This window comes from Erinaceus europaeus, chromosome 13 (genome assembly GCF_950295315.1).
Source record: "Erinaceus europaeus chromosome 13, mEriEur2.1, whole genome shotgun sequence".
NCBI classification, from domain to species: domain Eukaryota; kingdom Metazoa; phylum Chordata; class Mammalia; order Eulipotyphla; family Erinaceidae; genus Erinaceus; species Erinaceus europaeus.
Genome location: NC_080174.1, coordinates 31898916 through 31920432, shown reverse-complemented (window position 1 = coordinate 31920432; position 21517 = coordinate 31898916). Strand labels below are relative to the sequence as shown.

Genomic DNA, 21517 nt, shown 5'->3' with positions numbered 1-21517 from the left:
GCTGAACATATGTCAAGTCCTGGGTTTGTTCCTAGGAACTGCATTAAAGAACAAAAAAAGAAGGGACAGAAAATTCTTAGGATAGCCAAAGCAAGCTTGAGAGAAAAGAGCAAGAATGGAGGCACCATACTTCCTGATCTCAAAATGGTCTGGTACTGGAGTCAAGACAGATACAAAGACAAATGGAATAGAATCAAGAGTCCAGAAATTAGTCCCTATACTTATGGACAACTAATTTATTTTATAATAGTTGTAATCTTTTTTTGAAGTTAATAACCACCTTTTCTTTTTTAAATTTATTTATTTATTCTCTTTTGTTGCCCTTGTTATTGTTGTAGTCGTTGTTGGATAGGACAGAGAGAAGTGGAGAGAGGAGGGGAAGACAGAGAGGGGGAGAGAAAGACAGACACCTGCAGACCTGCTTCACCACCTCTGAAGTGACTCCCCTGCAGGTGGGGGACAACTAATTTTTGATGGAGGCCCAAAACATAAAAGTAGTAAAGAGAATCTATTCAACAAAATGTGTTGGGAAAATTGGGTTGAAATATGGAGAAGAATGAAACTGGATAGTGGCCAAGAGGTGGTGTACCTGATTAAGCTCACACACTACAGTGCACACAAGGAACCAGGTTTAAGCACTTGGTCCCCACCTGCAGGAGGAAAACTTCACAAGTGGTGAAGGAGAGCTGCAGGTATCTCTCTTTCTATCTCCCTCTCCGTCTCCCCCTCCCTGCTAAATTTCTCTGTCTCTATGCAATAATAATAACAACAACAACAACAATGACACTGGACCACTATATTATATCATATTCAAAAGTAAATGCCAAATAGATCAAAGATTTAGAATTTGGGCTAGTAACCATCAAATACTTAGATGAAAACATAAACATACATTTTTGTAACATCTTTACCAATTCAAACCTAGTTACAAGGAAAACAAAAGCAAAAATGGGACTACATCAGCTTTAAAAGCTGCAGAGCAAAAGGAATCATCGCCATGACAGAAAGACCCCTGCATGGAGTGCCATACATTGGACAGAAAGCTGATAACCAAAACCATAAAAACAATGCAACCAACTCAACAATAAGAAGACAAATAACTCCATTGAAAAATGAGGGGAAAAAATGAGCAGACTCTTCTCCAAAGAAGAGATACAAACAGCCAGCAGACACACGAAAAATGCTCAAAGTCACTGCTAGCCAGAGATGTGCTAATGAAAACAACGAGATACCACTTTATACCTGTGAGAATGCCATACATTGGAAAAGACAGAACACCAGCTGGCAGAGAGGATGAGGGGAGGTAGAGACATTCCTACTTTGCTGTTAGGAATATAAATTGGCCCAACCTTTATAGAAAACAGTCTGGAGATTAATCAGAACATAGGTTTGTGTTTAACTACCATATCACCCAGCAACCTCTCTTCTGGGCATACACTTAGGGAAAATAAAAACACCTCTCCACAAAGATCTCTGCATACCTATGTTCATAGCAGCACATTTTGTAATAGCCCAAACTTGGAAGCAACCCAGATGCCCAATGACAGGTAAATGTGTGTGTGTGTGTGTGTGTGTGTGTGTGTGTGTGTGTGTGTGTGTGTGTCTATGGCAAAAAGAGAAAGACCAGTATTGACCACTTGTAAGTGGGACATAAGAATAAAGGGAAAACAAGTTGAAACTCAGATTGGGTGTGGTATATTATATCAAAGCAAAGGACTCTGAGGAAGGAGGTAGGGGGATCGGATGAAGGGTCACTGGGGTCCTACCGTGTCTCCTAGACATCTATCAAGGGGAGATGATAGGTTGTGCTTATGTGTTAAGACTATACTGTAAACCGTTAACTGCTCTCTACCATAAAAAGAAGGAGGAGGACGATGACGACAACAACAACAACAACAACAACAACAAAATATGGGTCTGAGAGGTAGTACAGTGAATAGGGTGTTGAATTTGGCAGCATGAGGTCCTGAGTTTGATCCTTGGCATTTAATGTGCCAGAATGATGTTTTGGTTCGTTCATCCTCACATTAATAAATAAATAAACTCTTAAAAAAAGAAGAAAGACAGGAGAAGTTGAAAGAAGTTCATAGTTCCACAATCTGAAGAGTTACAATTTCCAGTAAGACTTATAGCAATATACATTTCCTGGGGGCTCCCAGCAAGCTTCCTCTAGAGATCTAGAGATAATTATGCCACTGTGCTTGTGTGGGAATCCTGCAGGGGACTAGGGGAGTCATATGTACACAGATGATGGGGACACAGGAAAGGGTCAGTGACAGTGACTTGACTCTTCAGGAACAAAAGAGCTAGGGAGATAGCATAATTGTTATAAGTAGGCTTTCATGCCTGAGTTTCTGAGGTTCCAGGTTCAATTCCCAGCACCATTATAAGCCAGAGCTGAGTAGTGTCTGGAAAAAAAAAATCCCTCGTGACCTGGGAGAAATTTAATCATGCAGGTGTGAAGCTCTGGCAAAAATTCCAGGAGGCAAAACCAACACAAGTCAAAACAGAAACGAACAAACTCTAAAAGCCAATACCAAATCAAACCAAAAGACATAGAAGAAAATAGAGGGGGAATGTCCAAGGTAGAGCAGAAACAGCAGAAGCAGGAGCCCAGGCAGAAGTTGAAGGAGATGGAGGTGAGGAGGTATAAAGACAGTTTTATTTAATTAGGGGTCAAGTCTAAGGAAGGGAGTTGGAGGAGCAGCCCCAGACCACGTCATGGGGAGCTTGGGATGTCTCCCTAGGCAATTTGGACTTGATTTTATAGGTGCTGAAAATAATGAATATGGATAGACTTTTCTCTTCTTGGTGTGTGTGGAAAAACTAAGCCAAGCCAAACCAAGCCAAACCAAGCCAAACCAAGCCAAACCAAGCCACGCCAAGCCAAAGCCAAAGCCAAAGCCAAAGCCAAAGGCAAAGGCAAAGGCAAAGGCAAAGGCAAAGGCAAAGGCAAAGGCAAAGGCAAAGCCAAAGCCAAAGCCAAAGCCAAGCCAAGCCAAACCAAACCAAAGGAAAACAACATCCTCCCCCTCCCCTACCACCCAAGGACAGAGTTCCAGGAGACGTTCTTGCTTACAGAAAACATTTCCTCTGACTTTTCAAACACCTTACCCTTGCTCTTATTACCTCTGAGCCCCAGTGATAACCCTGGTGGAAATAAAAAAAAAAAAAACCCCACAAAACCCAGGGAGGCCAGCTGGTGGTGTACCTAGCTGAGCAAGGACCCTACTTCAAGTCCTTAGTCTCCATCTGCATCTCTCTCTTTCCCTTCTATCTTTGCTTCCTCTCAATTTATCTCTGTCCTATTAAATAAATAAATAAAGATTCAGGGACATATATACACCCCTATGTTCAGAGCTACATTATTCATAGGAGTCAAGGAGTGGAAGTAACCTAAATGCCCATAAAGGGTACCTGAATAAAGAAGTTATGAGATATATACCCTATGGAGTACTACTCTGCAAAAAGAAAAAAAAAAGAAAGAAATAAAGAAAAAAGAAAAGATAATGTGTTCTTTGAGATAAAATGGGTGGAACTGGATGTGATCATGCTCAGTAAGGTAAGTAAAAAGGTAAAGCACAATTACTGGATGGTTTTGCTCAAATGTGGAATACAAAGAATTGAAACACATGAACTTGAAAAAAAAGCAAAAAAAGCAAAAAACAAAAACGGAGTAGTCAAACTGTTTCTAAGACTTTGGTGGCTATCCTTGTTGGGAACGAGGAGGCATAGACTATTGGTGGTGGCTGTGGTGTGGAACTATACCCTATAATCTTACAAACCATTATTAAGTCACTAGTAAGAATGAAAAAAAAATCCAATTTGGGGGCCAGTGTTGGTGTGCATGAGACCCCTTCTGTTTCATTTGGTTTAAATCCCCCCTGCTTAACACTATTCTATTTACATAACCACTTCATTCTATTTACATAACCACTGTTAACAAGTTCCACCCTCCCTCCAGGGCATTTGTGGTTCAGTGATAGGATTCTCGCCTAATCTGCCCCCTCTTTGTCACACTCTGATTTTTACCAGTCACTTTTCTCTCCACCCTCTCTATGTCACATCCTGTTTCCACCTTACTTGGCAAGTATATATAAAGACAGCATTGTGAGTTTTACAGTACTGTACTTTGAGTTTAACTTAGCTCGTCTTAGATTGTGCTGCGTCCTGCATGAATAAAGAGATACTGCCTACAGCTCAACCATGAGTCCCTGGTCGTCTGTTACCCACCCGTGAAGCCAGCCTGGAGAAAACAACATAACCCGTCGAAAACAACAGGCCAGGAGCTAGCTCACTTGGTAGAGTACACACTAGACCATGTACAAGAACCTAGGTTCAAGTGATAGAGCAGTGCTGTGGTGTATCTCCTTTCTATGTTACCTGTTTCCCTCCTTGTCTCTTATCTTCTATTAAAAAAAAAAAAAGAAAATAAGAAAAGAGTCTGCCAGGAATGGTGGAATCATTTTAAGTGCAAAACTCCAGTGAAAACACTTGTGGGAAAAAAAGCTAAAACCCAAACATCAGCTTTTGTGAATGAGCCCTCTTTCTACTCCTTCAGCCTTCACTCTGTTACTGTAGCAGTCTGGGACAGCAAAGGCTGCTGACTGCAAGGCATGATGGACTCACCAGTTTGCGGATTTCACATTCTAAATTCTGAATACAGTCCAGCTTCCTCTTGCGGCACCTCTGGGCTGCAATGCGGTTCTTGCTGCGCCGTCTGACATCATGGATGAACTCTAATTGTTCTGAGGTTAGTTTGTGCATTTTAATCATCATCTGGAAATCATTCCTTGGGAGATCTGTGATTTGATCTACAGGAAAAGGAAGTTTAACCTGAAACCAAAGATAAAAACAATCATGATTAGGGCAGTGGGATTTTAGTTTTAACTCTGGAATAGAACATTTTTTAAAAAAGTCTTCTTTTCAAGATGACCAAGTAATATGGAAACTACTGAAAGGAAGCTGGAATTAATTCTTTTCTTCCTCTAATATAAATATAATGTGCTATTTGGATAATAAAACAAACAGGACATAAACACACAGATTGTGATATGGTTATTATTCCTGAGAATTCTGAAGTAAAAACCATGAGAAATGTATAATTTTTATTGTTATAGTGCCACTGTAAAGAGGACTCTATAGATAGTTGAAACCTACTTCCACAGGAGTTTCATGGAGTTAATAAAATGCTACACAGAGACAGAGCACATCTAAAGAATGATGTATATCATTTACATGAAGAGAGTATCATACACTGAGAAGATGCTGGAAAGACGACACAATCAGCATCAGGGAGATACAAGGACATTACTTGGACAGGCTTGAGTGTGAATTCAGAGTCAGAAGAATTAGATTCTGGTAAGACATGAAACCTCAGACTAGTTTCTTTCTCTCTCTCTTCCTTTTTTTTTTTTTTTTTCCCTCCAGGGTTATTGCTGGGGCTCAGTGCCTGTACAACAAATCTTCTGCTTCTGGAGGCTATTTTTTCCCTTTTGTTGCCCTTGTTGTTTATCATTGTTTATCATTATTGTTGTTTATCATTTATCATTATTGTTGTTACTAATGTCATTGTTGTTGAATAGGACAGAGAGAAATTGAAAGAGGAGGGGAAGACAGAGAGGAGGGGGGAAGATAGACACCTGCAGACCTGCTTCACTGCTTGTGAAGTGACCCCCCCTGCTGGTGGGGAGCCAGGGGCTCCATGTGCTAAGTAAGCTTAACCCACTGCGCTACTGCCTGGTCCCTATACTTTATTTCTTCCTTTAATTTTTTTTAAAAATATCTACTTATTTATTTTTCCCTTTTGTTGCCATGTTGTTTTATTGTTGTAGTTATTATTGTTGTTGTTATTGATATTGTTATTGTTGGATAGGACAGAGAGAAATGGAGACAGGAGGGGAAGCAGACCTGCTTCACTGCTTGTGAAGCAACTCCCCTGCAGGTGGGGAGCCAGGGACTCGAACCAGAATCCTTATGCCAGTATTTGTGCTTTGTACCACCTGCCTTAACCTGCTGTGCTACCTACCGCCTGACTGCCCCCATACTTTATTTCTTTGAGCCTCGATGTCATCATTTGTGAAATGAAGCCCAAATTTTGGTTATGCAGTGCTACTGGAATGTTAGTTACTTGGCAGAGTGTATTCTCCAGATAGAGTTTAGAATGTTTTCACATCTTTTACAATACAATGCTGACATGCTTCTGTCACAAGGCCCATCCCTGCTTCTTTATCAATTCAAAGCCATGGGGGTGGGTGGGCAGTTGCACATCTGGTTAAGTGTACATATTACCATGTGCAGAGATCTGGGTTTGAGCCTCTGCTCCCCACCTGAAGGAAGCAAACTTCACAAGTGATGAAGTAGGTCTGCAGATGTCTCTCTTTCTTCCTTTCTATTTCTCTCTCCTCTGTCAATTTATCTCTATCCTATCCAATAAAACCGAAAGAAAAAAAAAAAAGGAAAAAAATGGCGGTTAAAATTTAGTACAGGTGCTGAGACTCAGCATTAACCCTGGTGGAAAACAAAACAAACAAAAACAAAGCCACTCAAGTAATGGTGTGTGACTTTGGAGGTGAGGTCATAACATCTCAGGACACTTCCTACCCCATCTCCAACCAGGATTATCACTGGGACTTGGTGCTTATATGACAACTCCACCAGTCCCAGTGGCTATTTCCCCTGCCCCCCAGTTTTTTGATAGAGGGAGAGAAAGGTAGAGAGAAAGATAGAGAGGAAAGACACCTGCAGCACTGCTCTACCACTAGTGAAGCTTTCCCTCCACCTTCCCCCCACTGGTGAGGACTGGAGGCTTGAACACAGGTACACTCTATAGGGGTAGCCATTGTTGACCCTGGTATTTCAAGTCACTCAGAATGTTCTCTGGAAAAGCAGCTACAATATTTGGGTATCAGTGGTCCTGTGGAGAGGCCCTACTTGAGTAGCAAATAAACATCCTATTTGTGAAGGAGCCACCCTAGATGTAGATTCCCAAGCCCCAGCCAAACCTTCAGGTAACTGAAGCTCTAGGCAACATGGGACTTTACCTTCATGTGGTATCCTAAGCAGGAAGTTCTCAGGATGGCCATTCCTGAATGCCTGACTCACAGAAGAGTCACTGTCATTTCAGGGTGATCATGCATTAGTTGAAAAGGGATGTTGAAATGATTCTCAGCATAAATCCTACTTTCAAACTTTTTGCAAACCAGGGTAGAGAAGCTTTTTCTGACAGCCTGGGATGTGGCTCAGTGGAAGAGCACAGATCTTGCAAATGTGAGTTCAGTGGTTAGCACTGCATGTTCTGGTTCTCCTTCTTGCTTATTAATATTATTTTCTTTCTTTTTTGTTGTTTCCTCCTTTTTAAAATTGTTTTATTGCCACCAAGGTTATTGCTGGGGCTTGGTGCTGGAACTATGAATCTCCACCACTTCTGGTGGCCATTTCCTCCTTTTTTTCTTTCTATTTTATTTGACAGGATAGAGAGAAATCGAGAGGGGAGGGGGATATAGAGAGGGAGAAAAAGCAATAGACATCTGCTATCCTGCTTCACCACTGCAGGTAGGAAACAGGGCCTCAAACCTGGGCCTTTGTGCATGGTAATATGTGTACTTAACTGGGTGTGCTACTACTCAGCCCACTCTTTCTTTCTTTCCTTCCTTCCTTCCTCCCTTCCTTCCTTCCTTCCTTCCTTTTTTCCTTTCTTTCTTTTTAAATCAGGGTACTGCTCAGCTATGGCTTATGTTAATGCTGGGAACTGAACCTGGGAGCTCAGAGCTTCAGGCATGAAATCCATTTGCATAATTATTATATTGTCTCCCCAGCTCTAAATAAATAAATAAAAAGCATTATCCAAATAGGAGAACATATTCTATATGTTTTATATTCTATAAATTACTGCTTACAACCCTGTGTGTCTCTGAAATATATCCTGCTTTCTGTGTCTTGGGACTGGATTCAATCAACTGGTGGTTGAAAATATATATTATGTATTAGGCCTATGATGGTTATGTCTGTACTGTACACATATATATTTTCCCTAAATGATAACGTATAACAGTTGCCATCTACATCAAATTAAGTATTATAGGTAATCTAGAGGTGATTTAAAGTATACTAGAGGTCATGTGTAGGTTATATGTAAACACCATGGCAATTTTATATTAAGCTCTTGAGTATTCATGGTTTTTTGGAGTCTGTGGTGTCCTGGAAAAGACATCCCACAGACACTTTGGAACTTCAAGAAAAATAGCTGCTCCCTACGCTTTCTCTAGCGCCAATGAAATGGAGAATACAGAGCTGCAGTTATAACAGATTTGTTACCACCCTTTTCAAGACATTGTGCATGATGCAGAGATTTCAGGGTTCAATTCTGATTTGGTTTCAGAAGCTCATGGAAAGAAGTCAATGGAATGATAAATCATTTCCAGCTTCAGACAGCTGCTACTTCTTACTTAGATTAGCTTCTGTTTTATGCGGGCCAGCAGAGGGCACTGTAAGCCCAAACTTCCCTCCAGCATGCACTCAGTGCTGTCCAATGCAAACAAGGCTGGCTGACTGTGTAATTTTATTTCTTGAAGCCACATTAAAAGCAGTGAAAAGAAACAGGTGAAATTATAGTAACATCTTTAACTAAGCAAAGCAAAAAATACTTTCAACATGTAATGAAGATAAACATTTATCATTGGGGGGAGGGTGGTGGCTCTACCCCGTAGAACATACTTGCTACCCTGGTTCAAGCTCCTGGATTCCACCTGCTAGGGAAGGAGAGAGACAGGCTGAAAGTATGGATCAACCTGCCAATGCCCATGTTTAGTGGAGAAGCAATTATGGAAGTCAGACCTTCCACCTTTTGCACCCCATAATGATCCTGGGTCCATACTCCCAGAAGGATAAAGAATAGGGAAGCTATCAAGGGAAGGGACAGGATACAGAGTTCTGGGGATGGGAATTGTGTGGAACTGTACCTCTCCTATCCTACAGTCTTGCCATTTTTTCATTTTATAAATAAAAATTAATAAAACGAGAGAACTGAATGGCATATAGAAACTTAGAAAAAAAAAAGAAATAATAGTTAACCTGTATCTGCAACCTTGGGAAAAGTGCTATAGCTTAGAATTGGGGATTCAGAACTTAAATGTGGGAATGGTGTGAAACTGTACCAGTTACCTTGCAATTTTTTAAATCAATATTATCACTAATAAAAAACATAAAAGTCTGTATTTTGTCATCACTGGGAGCTCCACTTCTGCAGGCCAACTTTTTCAGATAGAGACAAAGAAACAGAAGGAACCTCCAATGAGATGAGGAATGGGCTCTAACATGGGCTTTGTGCATGGCAGACCAGGTGTACTAACCAAGTGAGTTAAAATAATTTTGGGGGAGGGTAAAGAAGCTGACCCCTTATTGGTGTTCAGCTGCTGCAGTGTTATGCCTATAATGTTCAGAAGGTGAGAGGAAGGCATATTATCCTGAGTTCAGGCTTTTTCTTTTTCTGATGCAGGCAGATAGGAGTCCAGGTATAGTTACTCCCTTGTTACAAAGGCGATCATACTAAATAGTCACTTGACTTTTCTGTGTATGGGAGCAACTGCTTTGTCCATTTATTCATAGCTCCGAGCCTTCCAGACTAGACGTGGCATTTGCTTAAGGATCCCCATGGGTGTGCTCACTCAATTTCCACGTGGTGAATGCCATCCACAGCCATCTGTAAAACCCTGCCCCCAGTGAGCAAAGCAGCAATAGTGTGTGTTCTCCCACTCTCAGCTCAGTCCAGCTCCCACTGCAGGAGAGAGGCAGCCTGGACAAACAGCTCCTTGTTACAGGGCTAGGAAAGGATATTGTCCATGAGGCCGTGTTTGCACAGGGCTTATAATGATATGAGAGAATGTTTGATTTCCTTTTAATGCTCTTTGGATAACGCACATTCAGATCCTGGATGGGTCCTAAATCACAAAGAGGTCTGTCTGTTGGGGAGACATGGAAGTTTCCACACCAGGCAGAAACCTGGTTTGCATAGCAGAAGTTGTGGCACTCTGGGGCCTTGCTTGTAGAGACTTCCCTCTGCTGGCAACAAAGCATTCCTACTTCTTCTCTAACCTGGGTTTGCTTATTTTCAGAAGGAAAATATACCTGTACAGCTTGGGCCACAGAGAAATCAAAAGGCCTTCCACACCAAGAGCTACTGTATTTCAAATCATCCAGACATTGACTATGAAACATGAAGTAAGTGAGACAGAAGTTTGACAAGAAAGAGGAAAAAATCAACAATGCTGGTTTCAAGCAAAAGGTCAAAGACAATTTCAGCAAAGCTGTTGCAACTCAAGATGCTTTTTCATGGGGTCGAAGGAAAAGAAAATAGTCAGCAATGGGTTTCTTTCTTTTTAAAATTTTTTAATTATCTATTTATTTATTGGATAGAGACAGCCAGAAATCAAGAGGGGAGGGGTGATAGAGAGGAAGAGAGACAGAGAGACACCCACAGACATGCTTCACCACCTGCAAAGCTTTTCCCTTGCAGGTAGAGACAGGGAGGGGGCTTGAACCTGGGTCTTTCTGCATTTTAACATGTGTGCTCAACCAGGTATGCCACCACCTGGCCCCCTGTTGGATTTCTTTCTTGTGAGACACACACACACACACACACACACACACACACACACACACACACACACACACACATCCAACCACTTACTCACCTATTCTAGTTTCTTTCTAGAAAGACTCTTGTTACCCTCTCTGTCCAAGAACTTACATGAATGACGAGGAGGGAAGTTCACAAAGTGTTCTTAGAAAAGCTCAAGGTAACATCACATCTGTTATTTTCAGAGTCAGAAGTTTCATATGAACAAGGCTCTCTGCCCTGGAGATCGAGAGCCACCACAGACCTCCATATAGGGCTGGGAGAATACTCCACTCACAGGCTGGAGGCACCCAAGTAGCTTCTAGAGGGGACTAAAAAATCAGCTAATGGTGGGTGGTGAAATAGCTCACTTGGATAGTGTGATGCACTGCCATCACATAATGTGAGCTTAACTCAGGTTTGAGCCCTGTCCTCACCACACTGAAGGAAGCTACGGTCTCTTTCACTTTCTCTGCTTGCCTGACTCTACCTTTAAAAAAATCAGCTGATGTGACTTGGTCTTGGAAAGTTGAATCACACAGAGAAGCTAAGGTCCTCCCTCTGTTTCCTTCAAAGGATTTTTTTTTTTTTTAAAGTTAGACACAGTAAGGCAGAAGGGCACAGGAGAAAGGGAGGAGGAGAGGGAGAGAGCTTCTTTTAATGTGGTGGTGGCTTAAACCAGAAAGTTAAAAATACTTATTATATATGAGAGGGAGAATTTCATATGAGACAGACAGATAGACAGAGAGAGAGAAAGAGAGAGAGAGAGAGAGAGAGATATGCAAGCCAGAATGCCACTTTGGTGCATGCAGTACTGGGGATGAAACTGCGGGCCTCAGACATGCAACTCTACCAGTTGAGCTATTTCCCCAGCCTTGTCTTAGAAAATTTCTTATGACCCAAACTGCCCCTTGACACCTTCCTCCTTCTTTCAGGGCTTTTCTTGCAAGTAGTGGATTGATGTCCAGTCACTGGATCCTTATCAATAGTGCAGAACACTCAACTTGACAAATGAAGTCCTGTCAGCTGCCACCACTACCTACCTGGCTAGATGGCAGCAGCTCAGGTCAGTTAATCACAGGCACAGAAGGTCAACTATGTTAGATATATACAGTTAGGCAGGCTTCATTGAGTGGGGGAGGACCCATGGGAGTCCAGAATAATAATTTCTCTTTAGGCATAAGGCTGGCACACAGGTGCTGCCCCACTTTGGTTCTCTATAGAGAGACAGCAAGGTCAGGGGCAGCCACTGAGTCAGCAAAACCCAGGGCCAAATGAGCTGGTGCCTTGGACTGCATAATCTCCTGTTGATTTTATCTAGGCCCTGAGGGATAAAATCTGGTCTCTTGTCTCTGGGGGCTCCCATGCTGAGCAATTAGTTAAATGAATGATCCCTGCAATGTGCCCAAGGACCTCAGATCCCAGGGCTGGCAAAGGGTGTGAGGGAGTTGTGACATCTAAACAGTGAATGGGATATTTATCCCTCTTCAAGGGCCAGATCTGGGTACCAGCACTTCCTTCTCCTGGCCAGAGAGAATCCAGCTTCTCCACTCCTTTTCCCTGTCAGCAAGCGTCCTGGCTGGTTATGCAGCCGAAGTCACTGCCCCTTGCCTCCTAGTTAAACAAAGGTATTATGGAAACTTTTATACAAAAATAGAATTTCTTGCATCCAGGGAGTCTGGGCAGCATGAAGTTCTGGGTTCCATCTCCATCCCCAGTACCACATATACTGGAGTGTGTTCTGGTTTCTCAGTCTCTCTCTCCTAAAATGAACAACTATTTGAAGGATAAATAAATATATATATATATTACATATTATTATTATTATTTTGCCACCATGGTTATTGCTGGGGCTTGGTGATTGCAATGATGACTCCACCATTCCTGTAGCCATTTTTTCCTTTCATTTTGAAAGATGGTGAAAATGAAGATAGAGATGATGGATAGATAGATAGGGACACTTGCAGCACTGCTCTGCCATTTGTGAAGCTTCCCCTTACTGGTTGGAACTGGGAATTTGAACCTGAGTCCTTGAACATGGTAAATTTGTGCTGTACTAGGTGAACCACCACCTGACTCTTTTTATCTTTTGTAAAGAAATAAAACTTATCGCAGAAAACCCAAATATGAGACAGGAGGAAGAAAATATCCCCCCTCCCCACTCTGATGGATTTCCCTGGAATCTTTCCTTTTAATCAGAAGGTAATAGAGCTGTCTTTAGTGTGCTAATCCTCTTATCACACATTTCACTTGGCTGGCATCTCTGGTTTGCTGGAAAGGGGCCTCAGAAGGAGCGGGAAGGAGGTACAAATGTAGCAAAACCTAAAACCAAGTGTCTATGTCCTAGAAAACCATGTGGTAGATGGCTCAAAGGTCCTTTCCAATTGCCTTTCCTGGCTTCACTACCAGATGCTGAGTAGAAGTCACAACAGGTGGAGCCTGATAACTGCACCCCTGGGTCCTCCTGATACAATGAATTCCTCAGAGCCTAAATCATCTATGCTCTCAGGAGTTATCTCCCTCCACCCTCTGGGAGTTTTCAGGGAAGGAGTATGAAGTCTATCGGGTCCATAATTCTTATGAAATGGGCTGGGGTGTGGGGTGGGGTGGGGTCAGGGGGTGGGTGATGGCTAGTTCAGTACCAGGAACAGGCCAACAACAAACATCTCTCCTCCCAGACAAAGAAATGATCCCTGCACAACTAACTGTGCTTCCACCTTTGAGCCTCACAGCCGTTTCTGGAACAAGTGCAGGCACAGGATGCCTGGGATTGAGTCATGATACTGCAATTAGGTGTGTATGCTCTGGCAGGTCTTTCACTCTCTGCCCTTCAGTTCTCTGAAGATCTCTGAGTCAAAGGGAGATAAAACTTGTCTTGATTAACTAACAAACAGGGTTGCTATGAGAAGTATATTTAGAAGGGGCTGGGTGGTGGCGCATCTGGTTGAGCACACAGGTTACAATGTGCAAGGACCTGGGTTTGAGGCCCTGGTCTCCAGCTGCTGAGGGGAAGCTTCACAAATGGTTAAGCAGTACTGTAGGTGTCTGTCTCTCTCTCCCTCTCTGTCACCCCCTTCCCTTTCAATTTCTGGTTTTTTCTGTCCAATAAATAAAATAAAGATAATATATATTTTTAAAAAGTGTAGTTAGATAGCAGATGGAGAAAGTGTTTTGAAAAGTCTGAACTGGGAGGCTGGGCAGCAGCGCATTGGGTTAAGTGCATGTGGTGCAAAGCACAAGGACTGGCTTAAGAATCCCGGTTCGAGCCCCTGGCTCTCCACCTGCAGGGGGGTCACTTCACAAGTGGTGAAGCAGGTCTGCAGGTGTCTATCTTTATCTCCCCCTCTCTGCCTTCCCCATCTCTCTCCATTTATCTCTGCCCTATCAAGTAACAACAACAATAACAACAACAACGATAAACAAACAAGGGCAACAAAAGGGAAAAAAATAGCCACCAGGGCAGTGGATTTGTAGTGCAGGCACCGAGCAATAACCCTGGAGGAAAAAAAAAAAGAAGTTTGAACTGCCTTAGAGAGATGAAGTGCATTATCCTTTCTGTTTATCAGCTCTCTGAGTCACTTGTTTTTGTCTTCCAGACAGTTTTGCTTTTGAGTTCCAGATGCTAGGCATACCTTTCAAGACATAAAAACACTGCTTTAATTAGAAATAGGGCTAACTTCTATGCTATGCAGCCTAGCAAGGTTTCTTTTTCCTTAAACAGATTAATCACAGATATTTTTTAAAAAAATACCTAACTCAACAGATCAAGGAAAAAAAATCAACTGTAACAATTTTACATATAACACAGGTCTGGAAGTCAGCATTGGTGGTAGAGTTAGAGTGAGATACATGTCTTTTCTTCTATACACAAACACACATGATACATAATACTTTCATGTCCTTTTATTTATCTTGACATGAAACTAGATCAGAAGGAAAAACACAAAGCAGAACTTGGACTGGAGTTGGTGTATTGCACCAAAGTAAAAGACTCTGGGATGGGTGGAGGGTTTAAGTCCGGAAACATGATGACATAGGAGGACCTAGTGGAGGTTGTACTGTTATGTGGGAAATGTTATGCATGTACAAACTATTGTATTTTACTGTCAACTGTAAACCATTAATCTTCCAATAAAGAAATTAAAAAAAGAAACATGCTAATGAAGCAACTTCCATTATTTGAAACTTCTGGTTGTGCACATAATTTGTCTTTTCAGTTAAGAAACTAAAACCCACAATTAATTAGAAATGGGGAAAAAAAAGAACTGGGAATGGGATAAGACACTTCACTAAAAAGCCTTCTGCTTGGAAAATGTTTCTGGCTTTTCTTTCTTTTCTTAAAATTAAAAAAAATATATCTTTATTTATAGGATAGAGACAACCAGAAATCAAGAGGATGATAGAGAGTGAGAGAGACAGAGACACCTGTAGCACTACTTTACCACTTGCAAAGCTTTCCTCCTGCAGGTGGGGACCAGGGGCTCGAACATGGGTCCTTGCACATCATAACATGTACGCTCAACCAGGTGCACCACCACCCGCCTCTCTGGCTTTTCTTTTTAAATGTTTAAAAAAATACCTTTATTTGTTTACTGGGTAGAGACAGCCAGAAATTGAGAGGAGGGGGACGCAGAGAAGGTGAGAGACAGAAAGACACCTGCAGCCCTGCTTCATCACTTGTGAAATTTCTGCAGGTGGGGACTGGCAGCTTGAACGTGGGTTCTTGCGCAATGTAACGTGTGCTCAACCAGGTGTGCCACAGCCTGGCTGCTGACTTTTCTTAATGAATCTGTAAACTACATTGAGATAGCACTTCACACCTACTAGAATGGCTCTAATAAAAAAAGATGGACAGGCACAAAGAGTAGAAGCAGCCTAAATGCCCATCAACAGATGACTGGCTAAAGAAGTTATGGGATATATAATCCATGGAATATTATTCTGTAATAAAAATGATAATATTGTGTCCTTTGGGACAAAATGGATGGAACTGGAAGTGATTATGCTTAGTGAAATAAAGAGATGAAAGACAACTATCAGATGGTTTCACTTATATGTGCAATCTAGAGAATTGATTTTTTAAAAAATTACCAGAGCACTACTCAGCTCTAGTTTATGGTGGTGCTGGGGACTGAACCTGGGACTTTGAAGCCTCAGGCACAAAAGCCTGTATGCATAACCATTATGCCATCTACTCCTGCCTGAGAACTGATTTATATGAACTTGCCAAAAAAAAATCCAAACAGAAGCAAGCAAACTGTAAGACTTGTAAGAACTCTGGTGGTTATCTTTGGGAGGTGGGAGGGTGAGGATACAGAACTTTGGTGGTGGGTGTGGTGTGGAATTACACATTATAATATTAAAATCTTGTAACATATTGTTAACAGCAAAAATTAAAATAAAAAAGAAAAAAGATGAACAGTGGCTGGGGGAGAGCTTACTTGGAAAAATACATACTTTTAAAAATATTTTATTTACTTACTTGATAAGGAGAAAATGAAAGGAAATGGGGAGATAAGAAGAGAGAAAGAGAGACACCTGCAGCACCACTTTACCACTTGCAAAGCTTCCTCCCTGCAGGTAGGTACCAGGGGCTTAAACCTGGGTTCTTGCACATGGTTATGTGTGTGCTCAACTGGGAGAACCATCACTCAGTTCCCAGACTACACATTTTACCATGAGGGCTCGGGCTTGAGCTCATGGTCACCATGTAGATACACCTGGGAAGTTTTATGAGTGAGTGATAGAGCACTTGTGTGGTGTCTCTCCCTCTTCCTGTACCTCCCAGTCTTTCCTTCCATCCTTAGAAAAAAAAAGTCTGCTGGAAGTGGAATCATGCAGGAGAACTCTGTAACACTGGTGGGAAGAAAAAATGAATAGTTCACTGACATGAAATATCTAAAGTAGGCAAATCTAGACACAGAGAAAGATTAGTCATCGTTTGGGACTATGGGAAGTGGGCAATGAGGGGTGATACTAATGTATATGGTATTTCTTTCTGGGGTGATGAAAATGTTCTGGAATTATAAATTATGGTCAAATAACTTTGCAAAGGCATTAAAATCACTGCCTTGTTCACTTGAACAGGGTGAATTTTATGGTGTGTCAATTATGTCTCAGTTTGAAACAAACATATAAAATATAAACATTAGGGGATATGGAACTCTGGTGGTGGGAACTGTATGGAGTTGTACCCCTCTTATACCACAATCTTGTCAATCTTTATTAACTCCCTAATAAAAAGATACAAACATAATAGAAATACACACACACACACACACACCTCCCCTATATTCCTTTCCTAACTCTGCTTCTCATTTTTGTTATTCTCTGTACTGCTTTTATCAATGTTATATGTGAATTTATAAAATAATTTAAAATCTTGGTGTTCATACTGTTTTTTTCACCTTTACCAATTACCATGACCTGTTCATTTTTCTTATTACTGGGAGTAAGAAAACAATGCCTTTTTAAGTAATACAGCAAACCCAGAAATCATGAACAGTATATTTAGTAATTTGGTTATATAAAGCACTTTTTCTATATATAAAAATATTACATAAATGGGGTCGGGCAGTAGCACAGCAGGTTAAGTGCACATGGCGCAAAGCACAGAGACTGCAGAGGGGATCCTGGTTTGAGCCCCCGGCTCCCCACCTGCAGGGAAGTCACTTCACAAGCGGTGAAGCATGTCTGCAGGTGTCTATCTTTCTCTCCCCCCTCTGTCTTCCCCTACTATCTCATTTCTCTCTGTCCTATCCAACAACAATAATAATAGTAACAACAACACTGATAAACAACAAGGGCAACAAAAGGGAAAAAATGGCCTCCAGGAGCAGTGGATTTGTAGTGTAGGCACCGAGCCCCAGCAATAACCCTGGAGGCAAATATATATATAATAAAACAATAACCCTGGAGGCAAATATATATATATATATATGTATATATATAATAAAAAATAGACTAGGAGAAAATACAGACAACAATGTTTATAAGGATTGATATTTCAATATTAAAGGTTAAAAATCCCACAAACTGATCAAGCACCATAAAAGAAAATGGGCAAAAATAAAAGGTAGCATTTCACAGGAAAGGAAATACAAGTAGCAAATATACAGAGAAAGGGTATCAACATTGTAAGTGGCCTTTTAAAAATTTTTGCCCATTGGATTAGTAAACATGATAAGTTCTGACAAAGAACTGTGAAATGGGCTCCTACCCATAAGTAACTGAGGCACGTGTGATCTGCTATGGGCTTTTGGGAAAGTAATCTGTACTTAAGAAGAGTATCACCTTGAACTCACTTAAGGGATTCTGAGGCACAAAAATGAAATCATAGTCAGGGATAGATAGCATGGTGGCTATGCAAAGAGACTCTCGGGCCAGAGGCTCCAAAGTACCAGGTTCAATCCCCTGCACCACCATATGCCAGAGTTGAGCTGTGTTCTCCTAAAATAAAATAAAATAAAATAAAATAAAATAAAATATGGTGGGAATGGTGTGGAATTATACCCCTGTTGACATGTAATTTTGTAAATCAATATTTAATCACTAATAATAAGATAAAATAAAAATAAAACCACTAATTTTAAATATGTTCACAGAAATTTATTGCAGCAATATTTATGAGAGAAACAACTAGAATGTCAGCTGACAGTTGAATGAACTATAATTTATGGGAATGGTAGCTATCAAAGGAGCATGTGACTAATCTTGAGGCATGAACGTAGTAGACAGCCGTGTGGAAAAGAAATTTATTAATTAAAGGTAAATGTCTTTGACATAAAATTCAATTCTGAGTGATGTGAATAGATATTTGTATATTGGTATAGGCATACAGAGTTATTTGAAAGAGTAATTTTAAAAAGCACATTTTTGATAAAGGAAAATATTGTGCTAATTTAAGCTTTCTTTAAATCTATGAAATGGCTGAAAAGAATGGATGAGGCAATGTTGATGTGGTGGAAGAATTTAGAGAGTTTAACTACAGAGGGCCAGGCAGTGGCACACTGGGTTAAGCGTACATAGTGCAAAGCACAAGTACCCGTGAAAGGATCCTGGTTCAAACCCCTGGCTCCCCACCTGCAGGGGAGTTGCTTCACAAGTGGTGAAGCAGATCTGCAAGTGTTTTTCTCTCTCCCTCTCTATTTCTCTGTCCTATTAAAAAAAAAAAAAAACAACCAAACAAACAGCAAAAAAAAAAAAAGGCCACAGGAGCAGTGGATTCAGTGTTCATACTAAGCCCCAGTGATAACCTGGGAGGCAAAAAAAAAAAAAGTTAAAAATTAAAAAAAGAGTGTAACTACAGCATTTTACAGAATATAGAGCATGTTTGGTAATATGTGCACTTTAATTGGGTGTGCCACCACTTGGCCTCAATATAGAGCATGCTTGTATTTGTTTTTTGATCTGACCTTTTGGGCCATTACAGAGATGAAGGAAGAGAGTAAAAGGAACATGGGGCTGCTGTTTTGAAGTAATTGACTGGTGAGAACTTTCTGGGGTGTCTCCTTGGGGCTTACTTCCTAAAATGGTATAGAGTCTTGGTAAATGCCTTTTCTTTTATGACTCAGAATTTTTTCTTTTTGCTTTCTTTGTTAAAGATTTGTTTATTTATTATTGAGAGACAGGAGAATGAGAGAGAGAGATGTTGAAAGAGAACACACTACAGCATCACTTTAGCACATGTGATGTCTGGGATCCAACTTAGGACCTCATGCTAAGAAGTTCAGAATTAAAAAAAATTTTTTAAAAATTTATTATTGGATAAAGATAGAGAGAAGGAGAGGAGGGGGTGATAGAAGGGGGGGGTGATAGAGAGGGAAAGAGACAGAGAGACACCTGCAGCACTGCTTCACCACTCGTGAAGCTTTCCCCCTGCAGGTGGGGGCCAGGGACTTGAACATGGGTCCTTGTGCACTGTCATGTGTGCATTTAACCAGATGTGCCACCACCTGGATCCCGAAGTACATCTTTTTAATCACTGTGCCACCTCTTGAGCCATACTACTTGGAAGTTTAAAGAACAGTTTTGAAAAGCAAAAACCAATAGTGTCATCCCAATGGGACAGCAGTCATGCTGGTGATTTGTTTCAAGGTTGTTTTATGCTCTTGTTAACACTTTCCCTGTTTATTTCTGTTTGTTGTTTTATGTGGATAATGATATTATGTTGATAATGATCTTGCCTACTGTATATGTTTCCTATCTGTCTTTGTGCTATATTTTGTTTTGTGTTCAATGGTCCTTATTAATGGTTTCAAGGGGGAAGGAAATATCACAAAAATTGTGGTCAGAGGGAAAAAGAGGGCAGAAACTTTCGTTGCTGTCTCAAACCTGCTCAGATCAGGGACATAGATGTGAACCTGGCTTGGGGCACTGGGCACACACAACTCTCCCAACTTGAGGGGATACTGTGCATTCAAACAGGAATAATGCCCATCCAGATTCCTTTACCATTTCCTTGAAATTTCAGTGAAATCTACTCAGTGTTTTCCTGTTGTGATGTGTTTTTGCAGGCAGTAGCAGAGGAGTAGGAGCAGGCTAGCTAGCAAAGACAACAGAGTGGCCATGAGGCATTTCTGCAGTCGGCACTGAGGAGCTTTGGAATGTCTTTTCAGAATATGCCCCAACTAAAACCTCATGTGTTTCTCACCAGGCTAGCAGAAGCTGGTTAAACTTCATACAGATCTGTGAAAAGCCAGTTCACCCTGTGTGGCCTTCCTGATATCTGGCTGGGTTACCTTCTGGCTTTATGAGAGGGAATATTCAAGGAAGGGCAAAGACTTACTAAGGCTACTGGCCAATGAGGGCCAGACTTCACCTCCTGTGTTTGGGGAAGTAGTGCTTCCCAATGGATTTGCTCATCTCTGCTGAGACAGGCCTAGGATATGTGTGACAGTCTTAAATGGACTCCCTGGCAATCTGCAAGACAGTGCCAGACCATGACACACTCTCCCCTCAGTGCTTTATTATTTATTTTTTTTACCACTACTTTTAAAAAAAATTTTTATTTATAAAAAGGACCCTCAGTGCTTTCTTAGGGCTGTTCAAATAGTGAGTGAGAGGAAGGGGCATCTGTTTGAGTCACAAAGTGAAACAAAATTAGAGTCACTTTGGAGTTACTGAGTGAACAGCATTTTTTATTTTGACCCTCATAAATGTGCAGTATCCTGGCTCAGTTTTCATTCTGTATTTTAATTTTTTTTTATAAAGGTGAGATACACCCCCATACACACACACACACACACACACAAGCAGAGAGAGAGAGAGAGAGCTGTAACACTCCTCCTCCACCAGTTGTGAATCTTCCCCCTCTATAGTTGGGGGTGGGGTTTGAACCTGGATCCCTACACATAGTCACATGTATGCTCTACTGGGTGAGCTGCTAACTGACAGCCCCTATTCTAGATAATTAAAAGACACAGAGAAAAAGAGACAGTCACCAAAACTCAGCTCCACCACCTATGGGGTGCCCTCGGTGGTGTCCATCTGGTGCTGGGGGGTGCTCTACTGTTGAGTCATCTTCCAACCCAGAGCTATTGAGCTTTGCTCATGATGTGACTGGTGTTGCTCCTGCTCTGTATTCCAGTACTGGTAACTCATAAATGGAGCCCATTGGATTTTTATCTACGAAACACTTTGCTTCCAGGGTGGAGAAAGCCACTAAGCAACCCCCTAACTCTTCAAAGTGACTTCTCACGATTGGTGGTAAGATACAGTATATGGTCATTCTTGACTGAGTGGGCTGCCTCTGCAGTGACCCCATGACCCCAGGGTCACCCTTCACTTCTTCACTTCCCTTGACAAGTGATTAAAAGGTGCTGAGAAAACTCTTTTAGTATGGATCTGTCTAGTTTCACTGAATATATCCTGAAAGTGATTTTTTATTTTACATGGAAAGGA

The 21517-nt window shown here is 41.3% G+C and overlaps 1 protein-coding gene across 5 annotated transcripts in view; it reads right to left on the bottom strand.

Moving 5' to 3' along the window:
• The window catches only part of BACH2 (BTB domain and CNC homolog 2), a 524461-nt gene that overhangs the window by 16705 nt on the left and 486239 nt on the right, over positions 1-21517 (bottom strand). For all 5 annotated transcript variants that reach the window (XM_007530629.2, XM_060205487.1, XM_060205488.1 and 2 more), the window contains one exon: positions 4630-4836. In XM_007530629.2, coding sequence (XP_007530691.1) covers positions 4630-4836 — 207 coding nt within the window. The remainder of the gene's footprint in view (positions 1-4629; positions 4837-21517) is intronic.